Raw genomic sequence first — 13,424 nt, 5'->3', positions numbered from 1 at the left:
AGGACTCTCACTAGTTACCAAGGTTAAGAACATATAAACAATGAGATACTATTTTTTTCCCAACAGCCTAGCAAAATCAGAGTCAGTTACTGTTTTTTTACAAGCAAGAGCTCTGAACAGATCCTATTAATGTTTTTTTAATTAAGTTAATATTCATACATACATTACCATATAGAATAGGAGGTAAAGGGTGAAAAGGTAATACAGCTTTTTATGTAGATACTTATATGTTTAGTATAATATTTTTGCTAATCTTATTGTAATATAAAACACAGATACAGAAAACATCCAAAGCAAATGTATAGCTTAATGAATTATTAGAAGGTTAACACCCTTGTACCCACCATCCAGGGCAAGAAATAGAGCCTGGCCACCCAGCCCAGAGGGCTCATCCACATGCCTCACCCCAATCACAAGCTCCTCTCTCTCACCCTGAGTAAGCATTATCCTGACTTTCACAGTAATGATTGCCTTATTATTTTTAAATAGTTTCATTAATCAAACGTGCATCCCTAGACAATATAGTCTCGCCCATTTAAAATTTTTTTGATATGTCCTTTAATCTACAGGTGCCCCTTCCATCCTTTTTATTATAATTTCTGTCGAAGAACTCTGTCCTTTTAACCTGCAGAGTTTCCCATGATCTGGATGTTTACTCCTAGTGTGGTTCAACACCTTCTTCTGTCCTCTGTAATTCCTGCAAAATGGCAGGTGACCTAGAGACGGGGTCAGTCTCAAGTTCAGTTCCTCTGGGAACTACAAGTGGTAAAAGCAAGACTCAAAAGTAAGAGGCACGTGTTGTCTGGTTGTCTGTTTCTGTAATGTTAGTAGCTGTTGATGCCTAATGCCTACCTCAAGTCACTGCGGGTAACAAAATGGTGATATTCTAATTCTAGCATTTCATTTTAACTCCTTAGTTGAAACACTTTTATAAAAAGACACTTCCTCTCCTTGATAAGCCAGTAGATTGCCTCACATTTGTCTGTTTACAAAGTAAACCTTACATCCAGGGGAACAAAGAGCAACCACCACCAGCAGAAGACTTTGCAGAACCCTCTAATTTTGCGCATTGTGAAGTTTTTCAATGCATGTATGAAAATGTAGAAAGATGTAAAAGAAATAAATTAGGAGAGACTACTTGGTGCTGTACTGCCACTCCTACTGTATTTTTACACTTTTTGGCAGCATTAAATATTTTTACTAAATAGACAAAAAAAAAAAAAAGGCACTTCCTCTCATTACCTACTTGGTTTCGTGGTGGTACAGTTCATATGGATAGAAGCAACATGAGATATAAGGAGGAATAATGACCAGCCCCACAATGACCACTGTCATTATCTGAAGGTAACACCTGCTGCTAAGGAGAAATGCATGGGTTACACTAATCTTTCCAGATCGTACCTCCAAATTTGGAAATTTCTCAAGAACTTTCTTTTGCTTTTTAAAGTCTGTGGCTTTTCAACTCTAAGACTGTTGGGTTTTCTTCTTTGTATACAATACACACATGCACACACACATACACACATTTAGAAAAGTCCTTCAATGTTATCCCTTGTTGAACTGTAATCCAGAACCTTTCGCCACTTTGAGGGGCTGGGGGAGAGGAAGTTCTATATTTCAGTTAAGTATCAAATATTTCATACCATTAGTAGCAAAGTGATTGACACTCAATTGTAATCATCATTTGTATGTCTTATACTTACCATCGCTTAAAAACTTGGTAAAGATACTCAGCAATCCACACATACTTTGCCATGTAGGAGAACTCTTCAAATGAAGTCTCTGGAAACCTTGTACTTTCTGTACTAACATCACTGAAACTCTAATGCCTACCAACAAGTCATTCATCAACTGAGTTTGAACAATATGATTTCCAGCCAATTTTCTACAACAAAGAAAAGAAATTATTACAAAAGAAAAGTCAAATTAAAATGTCACCTTTTCTATCTCTCTCCAAAATAATCCCTCAATCAAAGGGCCAAAATCAATTTTAGATTATAATCAACATTTATGCCTCTCTCTTCCATTCCCATAAATATTCCAGTTATGCAGACATTTACTGCAAACTTCCAATACTCTTAACTTACCTCAAAATTTTCCCATTTTCTCAGCTAATGACTAACCTCACTTCTTTTTAGAGTAAAAATAACGAATCAGGAATAAATGGTACAGTCACTGTGGAAAACAGTATGGAGTTTCCCAAACAAACTAAAAATAGAATTACCATATGATCCAGCAATCCCACTCCTGGGCATTTATCCAGACAAAACTATAATTCAAAAAGATATATGCACCCATATGTTCATTGCAGCACTACTCACAATAGCCAAGACAAGAAAACATCCTAAATGTCCACCGACAGATGAATGGATAAAGAACATGTGGTACATATATATACAACGGACTACTACTCAGCCATAAAAAAAGAACAAAATGCCATTTGCAGCAACATGGATGCAACTAGAGATTATCATACTAAGTGAAGGAAGTCAGAAAGAGAAAGACAAATACATATGCTATCACTTAAATGTAGAATCTAAAATATGACACAAATGAACGTATCCATGAAACAGAAACAGAATCACGGACATAGAGAAAAGACTGGTGGTTGCCAAGCGGGGACGGGGAGTGGAGGAGGGATGGATTGGGAGTTTGGCATTAGCAGATACAAACTGGTATATATAGAAGGGATAAACAACAGGTCCTACTGTATAGCACAGGGAACTATATTCGATATCCTATGATAAACCATAACAGAAAAGAATATGAAAAAGAATGTGTATATATATATATATATATATATATATATATGTATAACCAAGTCACCTTGCTGTGCAGCAGTAATTAACACAACGTTGTAAATCAACTATACTTCAATTAAAAAAAAAAGAATAAATGACATAATTTCTAAATCTGAACACTCCCTAACCTTGTAACTTCCTTGATCCGGCTTCCAAGATGCCAGGTGCCCTTAGGTTTTTCTCCTACTTCACTATTGTTGAGCCTTCTCAGACACCTTGGCTAGTTCATCTTCTTCTCCCTTATGTCTTTATGTGAGCTCACCGCAATCCAGTCTTTACTTCTTCTGTCCACCTAATTCATTCCCTTGATGCTGAGCTCATCTAGCTCATAAGCTTAAAATTATAGTCTATATGCTGACAACTCCCCAATTTTCATCTCCAGCCCAGACTTCTTTTTCCAATTCCAGGCTTGTGTATGCAACTTCCTACTCAACATCTTCACCTGGATGTCTGACAGACATCTCAAACTACGTGAACTTATCCACAACTCCACACCAGCTCCACCTGCTAGGATCTCTATTCTACAAAAACTTGGCAGTCATCCTTGACTCCTCTCTCACTCGTCCCATCTGTAAGAAAAGCCTGTTGGTTCTACCTTCAAAATGTATCTAGAATCAGACCACCTCCACTGCTACTCCTGGCCTGAGCCACTCTCATCTCTCCCTTGCATTACTATTACTGCAATAGCCTCCTAACTGGTCTCCCAGCTTCTATCCTTGCTCTTCTCAGTCTATTCTCAACATAGCAGAACACAAGAGCAATGATAATATTAAAACAAAAGTCAAGGAAGACAGTTTGGGGGCTCGCTCCTCAAAAAGTTAAACATAGAATTATTATATGATCCAGCAATTCTACTCCTAAGTATATACCCAAAGGAACTGACAGTAGAGACTCAAGCAGATACTGGTATACCAATGTTTATAGCAGCATTATTCACATTAGCCAAAAGGCAGAAACAACCCAAATGTCCATCAACAGATGAATGCATAAACAGAATGTGGCCTATATATAAAATGGAATATTCTGCCATTAAAAGGAGTGAAATTGACACATGCTACAACATAGATTAACCCTTAAAACATTATAAGTAAAATAAGCCAGACACAAAAGGACAAACATTGTATTCCACTTATTCGAGTTTATCTAGAATATGCAAATTCAAAGAGACATAAAGTAGAATAGAGGTTACCAGGGGTTGTGGGTAAAACAACAATATATAAAAGGACAGTGAATTTTCTTTTGGATGCATTGAATTTGAGGCACCCTGTAAAACAACCAGGAGACAACCGCTACATGAGTCTAGCACTCAAGGAAAAGATCTAACTTGGAGTGATGCCTGGGAATCCTAAGTATAGAGATGGTAGCTGACACCAAAGAAGTGGATGATATTAAGCAGTCAGAACAAACAGAATGAAAAGGACAGAACTCATATTTAAGAGATGAGCAGAGGAAAAAGAGCCTAGAAGGAAACAGAGAAGGAGCTCCCGGTAAGGTAAAAGGAGACTTGGGTTAAAGATGGCACAAAGATATTACTTCTACTCTCCCCCAGAACCTCCCTAAACCAACAACCAAGGGATTTAAAACGTAAAAAGACATAAATACACTAGGGCAACAAAAGACAATACTACTAAAATTTTAGGAGCAGATGGATACGTGATAACTGACTTAGCAGAATCAAGAAAGGTGAATCCTCAGTCAGAGAACAAGCCCAGAGCAACCCAATTTGCAGCCCCCAAAGACTAAGAAATTGTTGGCACCAGTTGCTCCTTGATGTGGAGCTAAATGTCGGTATGAAAACAGGAAGAGTGGCTACGCTCTGAGAATGACAACTGTGGATCATACCTCCAAGCTAGTAAACAACTGTTTTACGTCCAGAGAAGGTAAAACAGTAAGTGTCTGGACAGGAAGACAACACACACACCTAAAGCAGTGATACCATATTGCAAACAGGAGAATTAGGAAAATATATGCACAATAAATGCTAAATGCCAAGATCTCAGCTTTCTTCCCTCACTCAGCAACCAGAATATTAAGCCAATGGTTTGAAAGATTCTTCCATGGCAAATCCACTACCCATGCAAAAAGGCCTAAAGATACTGGCATCAAGCGTTCCCCCAAAGAAACAGCCCAGCTAGACTAGCCTACAATAAAGCCTGCAATCAACCCCAACCATACGTACAGAGATCCAAATCAACTCTCAGGGCCCCAATCTTAAATAAGTGCTCAGCCAAGGATCACCAGACTTCCAAGAAAAGCTTCTAGCAACGAATACAGTGACCAAAACCAGCAAACAGAAAAAAAGCAGGCTGGAAGAAATAGAGACCCATGTAAAGATAAGAAAACTTAAAAAAAAAACCTTATTATTAATATCCTCAGAGAGATAACAGAGCATATTTCATCCACAAAATAAAAACAGGATGCTATGAAAAAGGAACACTCCAGTAGAGGAAAAAGTTCTTCCCTTTCTCATTTATTCTCATAATAATTTATTTGATCTTTTAAAATTAAATATTAAACCTCAAGAAAATAAATTTAAATAATTACATCTAATATTAATGGAGAGGGATGGAAAGGAGCACATTCTGGACCCTTCTTAAAAATTTCCTTTGTGGGGACTTCCCTGGCAGTCCAGTGGTTAAGACTGTGCTTCCACTGCAGGGGGCATGGGTTCAATCCCTGGTTGGGGAACTAAGATCCCGCAAGGTGCATGGCGCAGCCAAATAAAAAAAAGCAAGCAATATAATACAATTTCCTTTGTACAAACACAATGCACAACTGCAAATGTACACACACACATAAACAAGCATGGAAACATGTTAACACTTGCCTGTTTTCTTCTGAGATTTCAATTAAACTCTTCTGTAGATAATGAAGCACTGAAACAAAAAGAATATAATGAAAAATCAGAAATTTAAAACTGAACTTTGACTTCAGCACAAGAAAATATTTTAAATCACTGCTACCCAAAACGATATCACAGAAGTAGAAACTTAAAAGGAAGGCACACCACGTACGTTAGTCATCCGCAGTACTCCACCCGTTGCCAAGAAACTTAAAAGAACCAGTTCCAAAATGACTTACATAAGCAGTCACCTCTCAGAATAAAATAAAATAATAGGACTTACCATTTTCAAGAAGATTATTAACACCTGATCTACCTGTGGGGGAAAAATTAACACTGGTAAGCAGTTTCAGAACCAAAATTAACATCATTTAAAACACTGATGTACCGACAGGTGTTAGCCAGAAAAAGTACTAGAAAAGAGCTGGCTTACCCAAGTCAAAGTTCTCCATACAGGAAGATATATTGTCAATAACTTTCCTATAAGAGTATAGATCAGTAGTAGTATTCAATTCTTCCTGAAGACGAGAAGTAAAACTCTGTGTAGCCTCAGTTAGAAAAAATTCAGGTAGGTCATTTAGTGAGCTAGAAAAAGAACCAAATATTAAAAATCTGACAACCTTAGAGTATGTACAAGGATATGTAGGGAGGGAGGGGAATATTATAAATGAAGAAATATTGAATGACACCTTCAAAATACAGCCAGGAAATTATAACATCACACCACTAGAAGACAGATCAGGAACTCCCTCTCATCTGGTCTCCCTGCTTCCATATTACTTCCCTCCCATTCTGCAGACTATTCTCAACAGAGCAGCCAGAGTGATATTACTAAAATAACATGTTACTCCTCTGCGTAAAACCATCCAACAATGTTCTTCTCAGTCAAAGCAGTAGCCAAAGAGATTACATTGACTTATGAGACCCTACACGATCTGGGCCCACCATTATCTCTCTGCCTCATCTTGATCCTTGTTCACTTCACTCTAGCTACACAGCCTTCCTCCATTCCAACAACATGCCAAAGTCTTTGTACTTGTTATTTCCTCTACCTGGAACTCTCTTCCCTCAAATATACCCAATAATCATTTCCTCACCCCTTTCAGGTCAATCTCAAACATCACCCTATCAATGACACTAAGCAAAGATGTATGAAGTCACTACTATATTTTAAACTGTAACACTCACCCCATCCTTGGTACTCCCTTTCCCACTTCTCTGCTTTATTTCTTTTTCTCCATAGCACTCATGCTCTCTAATTCCTATATATTTTGCTTATTTCTCTATCTTCTGTCTTCCTCTTAGAAGTAACCTCTGTTCTGGACTGTTCTATTCACTGTTTCCCCAATGCCTAGAAGAATACTTGACACATGGTAGATAATCAATAAAAATTTACTGAATGGATAAATTAAATTTAATGCCAATTTACCACAGTTAATCTAAATTAACATTTTAAAAAAAATTTGACTCAACAGTTCTAAAGCTTTTCTGGAAGGAAAAAAAAATTTGAAAATAGAATATTCTGAAAAACAAGAGTCACTACAGAGATGACTTGTTCTAGTATATAATTAAACCATAGTATCAAACTATAGTGAATAAAAGTGTGATGTTGGTGGGTAAACAAATAGACCCAAGTCTAAAATCAAACCTTTGCTTATACAAGACCATAGAACATAATAGTATGGCATTTCAAATATGTGGTGAATAATGGACTATTCAACAGTTTGGGGATAAGTGGCTCCCCATACAGAAAAGAAAACTAAGTTGGATCTCTATCTCACACTACACTCAAAACTTAATACCAGATAGATTTAAAAGTTAAACAAACAAAAAGAGTATTTTCAGATAAGACAAGTAATTTTATATAATCTTGTATTAGAGAAAGCATATACAGGCTGAAACTCATTTTTTACAACGAGGGAGAGAGAAAGTATATGACCCAATCTTGACAATGAATATCGACAGGACCTTCAATGAAAAGTCTACTGGGACCTTCCACAAAATGTTTTTTCTCTCCAATAAAAAGAAATGCGGAGGAGGAAATTTCCTTTTTTTTTCTTTTTGCCAATTGCAGTAAAGTCTATATAAGGTGCTTGTAACTGCTTTAGCCCCTTGTAACTCTGAGGGAAGATAGGGCCAAACAATGAGAAAAAGATGGAAAATATCAGGATATTCAATGACATTTGTTGACTACTTCACCGAAACCCTATAACTGGCCAGTATTTGATCATTTGCCTTATGACACAATAAATACACTTGCTTAAAGAAAAAAAAAAGATATTCTAACAAGAAAACATACTAAGATATGTAATCACCAAAAAAAAGTAAAATAGTCAAAATCCACACGTTAAAAAATATTGACTCTTGGGGACTTCCCTGGTGGCTCAGTGGTTAAGAATCCACCTGCCAATGCAGGGGACATGGGTTCAAGCCCTGGTCTGGGAAGATCCCACATGCCACAGAGCAACTAAGCCCATGTGCCACAACTACTGAGCCTGCGCTCTAGAGCCTGCGAGCCACAACTACTGAGCCTGCATACCACAACTTCTGAAGCCTGCATGCCTAGAGTCCATGCTCCACAAGAGAAGCCACCACAATGAGAAGCCCACACACTGCAACGAAGAGTAGCTCTCACTTGCCACAACTAGAGAAAGCCCGTGGGCAGCAACGAAGACCCAATGCAGCCAAAAATAAATAAATAAATAAATTTAAAACAAATAAAAAATATTCACTCACACTCGTAACCTGGCAAATGCAAGTTATAACATAACACCATTTTTCACCTACCAAATTTTAAAAGATTTAAAGATTGATTTTATTCAGTGTTGGAAAGATATGAAGAAAAAGGCACTCTTATTCACTTGTTAGAAGGAGTATAACATGGTATCGTGTTGAGGATTACGATTTAGCAATATCTATCAAAAATTTTGATAGGCTTAAGTTTGGTCAAGAAATTCCTCTTCTAGGAATTCATTTCAGAGAAATACACATATAAAATTATATACATAATTAAGAATATCACTGTAGCATTGCTGGAATAATGAAAACTTGAAAACAAACTATCAATGGAGAAGTGATTAAATAATATGTAATACGGCACATATAAATTTCGGTACATACATATTATGGAATATCTAGCTGTTAGAAAGAATGAGGCTTTTGGTGGAAATGTAAAACGGTGCAGCCATATGGAAAATTGTTCGGAAGTTCCTCAGAAAATTAAAAATAAAATTACCATATGATCCAGCAATCCCACTTGCGGGGGATTGCTATATACCCTAAAGAACTGAAAGCAGGATCTCAAAGAGATATTTGCACAACCATGTCCATTATTCACAATAGTCAAAAAGAGGAAGCAACCCAAATGTCTATCAACAGACTAATGGATGAACACAATGTGCTATATACATACAATAGAGTATTAATCAGCCTTAGAAAGGAAGGAAATCCTATCACATGCTACAACATGGATGAACCTTGAGGACATAAGTCAGTCACAGAAAGATAAATACAAATGTTTTACTTATACAAGGTATCTAAAGTAATCAAAATCATAGAAAAAGAAAGCAGAATGGTGGTTGCCAAGGGCTAGGGGGAGGAGGAAATAGGAAGTAGTTGTTTAATGGGTATAGAGTTTCAGTTTTGTAAGATGGAGAAGTTCTAGAGATCCACAGCACAACAATGTGAATACACTTAACACTACTGAACTGTACACTCGAAAATGGTTAAGATGGTAAATTTTACGTTATGTGGGTTTTTTTTAAACACAATTAAAAAAAAAAGACTATACTGACCTGAAAATATCTCTAAGACATTCCTTAGTGAAAAACAACCTACAGAGAAATATGTAGAGTATAACCCCATTTACATAAAAAATAAAAACTAAAGTATAACACACACACACACTAAACCCAAAGGAAAGGTCTAGAAACACCAAAATGTCAAGTGATAACCTTTACTAAGAAAAGATAAGCCAGAAATAGTGAAAAGGAAGGCTCACTTTTTATTTTGTGTACTTCTATATTGCTTAAACTTTCTACACTAAGCATATATTCCTGTATTACCTGTGTAATATAGGTAATATGGTAATATATTCCTAACGTATGCTTAGGAATATATGCTTTAAACATCTGTTTAGACCAAGAAGAGATGGGACACAGAAAAAAGAGCAGGATGACAGATTTAAACTTAACCAATAATTGCATTACATGCAAATGGACTGAACCAGGAGTCTGTAAAATACAGCCTACAGCCTATTTTTTTAACGTCTGTGACCTAAGAAGCTTTTTTACATTTTTAAAGAGTTATGATAAATAAATAAGTAAATAAACAAAACAAAGAAGAAATTGTATGAATGAAATTGCTAAGTGATACATTTCAGTTCAGTTTTACCAAACCATAGAGGGAACCTTAAACACTGGTTACTTTTGGTCAAATTAAACATTTACAACGTCTAACTTTTCTTTTTTTCCTTACCTTGCCAAGACTTTCTTCAAGGGATTCTTTAGATTCAAAGAAAGATAAATGCCTGCTAAAATATCCAAACAACTTCGAATAGTGGGATCACACTTGCCATTTTTATTTGCCTTCTCCAGTAAGGGTACAATCTATAATCCAAAGAATTCAAAGCCATAGTAATGTTTTTCTAATATCAAGAATAGTAAAGTAACATAGATTCAAATACTTTTTTAAGTCTCACCTTTAATGTGTAATATTTTCCACTCTACACTGTTAAGGGTACTAATTTAAACACTATTTAATTTAATTTAAAACTATTTCAGTATTTATTAAATATTTAAACCATGCCCCCAACTCCCACTTTACCCTCCAGACCCACCTTCAATGAGTAGTAGACTTGTTAATGGCTTAACGTACAGGAATTCTGTAGCACTACTGAAAACCAATAATACATTTAATTGCTTCCCCCCAAAATATTATGCAACTTCAAATGATAAATCCTAATAATGAAATGCTCGTAAGGACAGTCTTTACATTTTAAGTTAACTTTTTAACATGCCTGCTAAAATTTTTGAAGATTAAGATTAATAGAAATTTTTTTTTAAACTTATCTCCACAAAAAAGGTATGTACAGAGAGGGCAGACAGCAGAAGCAAGAACTACAATCCTGCAGTCTGTGGAACAAAAACCACATTCATAGAAAGATAGACAAGATGAAAAGGCAGAGGGCTATGTACCAGATGAAAGAACAAGATAAAATCCCAGAAAAACAACTAAATGAAGTGGAGATAGGCAACCTTCCAGAAAAGGAACTCAGAATAATGACAGTGAAGATGATCCAGGACCTCGGAAAAAGAATGGAGGCAAAGATCAAGAAGATACAAGAAATGTTTAACAAAGACCTAAAAGACTTAAAGAACAAACAAACAGAGATGAACAATACAATAAATAAAATGAAGAATACACTAGAAGGAATCAATAGCAGAATAACTGAGGCAGAAGAACGGATAAGTGACCTGGAAGACAGAATGGTGGAATTCACTGCTGCACAACAGAATAAAGAAAAAAGAATGAAAAGAAATGAAGACAGCCTAAGAGACCTCTGGGATAACGCTAAACGCAACAACATTCACATTACAGGGGTCCCAGAAGGAGAAGAGAGAGAGAAAGGACCAGAGAAAATATGTGAAGAGATTATAGTCGAAAACGTCCCTAACATGGGAAAGGAAATAGCCACCCAAGTCCAGGAAGTGCAGAGTCCAATACAGGATAAACCCAAGGAGAAACACACCAAGACACATAGTAATCAAATTGGCAAAAATTAAAGACAAAGAAAAATTGAAAGCAGCAAGCGAAAAACGACAAATAACATACAAGGGAACTCCCATAAGGTTAACAGCTGATTTCTCAGCAGAAACTCTACAAGCCAGAAGGAAGTGGCATGATATACTTAAAGTGATGAAAGGGAAGAACGTGCAACCAAGATTACTCTATCCCGCAAAGATCTAATTCAGATTTGATGGAGAAATCAAAAGCTTTACAGAAAAGCAAAAGCTAAGAGAATTCAGCACCACCAAACCAGCTCTACAACAAAGGCTAAAGGAACTTCTCTAGGTGGGAAACACAAGAGAAGAAAAGGACCTACAAAAACAAACCCAGGGCTTCCCTGGTGGCGCAGTGGTTGAGAATCTGCCTGCCGATGCAGGGGACGCGGGTTCGAGCCCTGGTCTGGGAGGATCCCACATGCCGCGGAGCAACTGGGCCCATGAGCCACAATTACTGAGCCTGCATGTCTGGAGCCTGTGCTCCGCAACAAGAGAGGCCGTGATAGTGAGAGGCCCACACACCACAATGAAGAGTGGCCCCCGCTCGCCGCAACTAGAGAAAGCCCTCACACAGAAACGAAGACCCAACACAGCCATAAATAAATTAATTAATTAAAAAAAAAACAAACTCAAAACAATTAAGAAAATGATCATAGGAACATACATATCTATAATTACCTTAAATGTGAATGGATTAAATGCTCCAACCAAAAGACACAGGCTTGCTGAATGGATACAAAAACAAGACCCATATACATGCTGTCTACAAGAGATGCACTTCAGACCTAGGGACACATACAGACTGAAAGTGAGGGGACGGAAAAAGATAGTCCATGCAAATGGAAATCAAAAGAAAGCTGGAGTAGCAATACTCATATCAGATAAAATAGACTTTAAAATAAAGAATGCTACAAGAGACAAGGAAGGGCACTACATAATGATCAAGGGATCAATCCAAGAAGAAGGTATCACAATTATAAATATATATGCACCCAACACAGGAGCACCTCAATACATAAGGCAACTGCTAACAGCTATAAAAGAGGAAATCGACAGTGACACAATAATAGTGGGGGACTTTAACACCTCACTTACACCAATGGACAGATCATCCAAACAGAAAATTAATAAGGAAACACAAGTTTTAAATGACACAATAGACCAGATAGATTTAATTGATATTTATAGGACATTCCTAGGTTTAGGACAAACCTAGGGAGACAAAAGACCTGTATGCAGAAAACTATGACACTGATGAAAGAAATTAAAGATGATACCAACAGATGGAGAGATATACCATGTTCTTGGATTGGAAGAATCAATATTGTGAAAATGACTATACTACCCAAAGCAATCTACAGATTCAATGCAATCCCTATCAAATTACCAATGGCATTTTTTACAGAACTAGAACAAAAAAATCTCAAAATTTGTATGGAGACACAAAAGACCCCGAATAGCCAAAGCGGTATTAAGGGAAAAAAAAACGGAGCTGGAGGAATCAGACTCCCTGACTTCAGACTATACTACAAAGCTACAGTAATCAAGACAGTATGGTACTGGCACAAAAACAGAAACATAGATCAATGGAACAAGATAGAAAGCCCAGAGATAAACCCACAAACCTATGGTCAACTAATCTATGACAAAGGAGGCAAGGATATACAATGGAGAAAAGACAGTCTCTTCAATAAGCGGTGCTGGGAAAACTGGACAGCTACATGTAAAAGAATGAAATCAGGATACTCCCTAACACCATACACAAAAATAAACTCAAAATGGATTACAGACCTAAACGTAAGACCAGACACTATAAAACTCTCAGAGGAAAACATCAGCAGAACACTCTTTGACATAAATCACAGCAAGATCTTTTTTGATACACCTCCTAGAGTAATGGAAATAAAACCAAAAATAAACAAATGTGACCTAATGAAACTTCACACAGCAAAGGAAACCATAAATAAGACTAAAAGACAGGGCTTCCCTGGTGGCGCA

At 36.8% G+C, this 13,424-nt stretch overlaps 1 protein-coding gene across 3 annotated transcripts in view; it reads right to left on the bottom strand.

Annotated features, from left to right (window-relative positions):
- The window catches only part of THADA (THADA armadillo repeat containing), a 314,824-nt gene that overhangs the window by 296,135 nt on the left and 5,265 nt on the right, over window positions 1-13,424 (bottom strand). For 2 of the 3 annotated variants that reach the window (XM_060026719.1, XM_060026718.1), the window contains exons 4-8: window positions 10,120-10,250; window positions 6,077-6,228; window positions 5,927-5,959; window positions 5,629-5,677; window positions 1,704-1,885 (exon numbers count right to left, since the gene is read on the bottom strand). In XM_060026719.1, coding sequence (XP_059882702.1) covers window positions 1,704-1,885; window positions 5,629-5,677; window positions 5,927-5,959; window positions 6,077-6,228; window positions 10,120-10,250 — 547 coding nt within the window. The remainder of the gene's footprint in view (window positions 1-1,703; window positions 1,886-5,628; window positions 5,678-5,926; window positions 5,960-6,076; window positions 6,229-10,119; window positions 10,251-13,424) is intronic. The other variant, XM_060026720.1, reaches the window with a different exon arrangement.

Source organism: Delphinus delphis, chromosome 12, assembly GCF_949987515.2.
Source record: "Delphinus delphis chromosome 12, mDelDel1.2, whole genome shotgun sequence".
Classification (NCBI taxonomy): Eukaryota; Metazoa; Chordata; class Mammalia; order Artiodactyla; family Delphinidae; genus Delphinus; species Delphinus delphis.
Note: the sequence above shows the minus strand (reverse complement) of the source record. Positions and strands in the feature narration are given on the sequence as shown.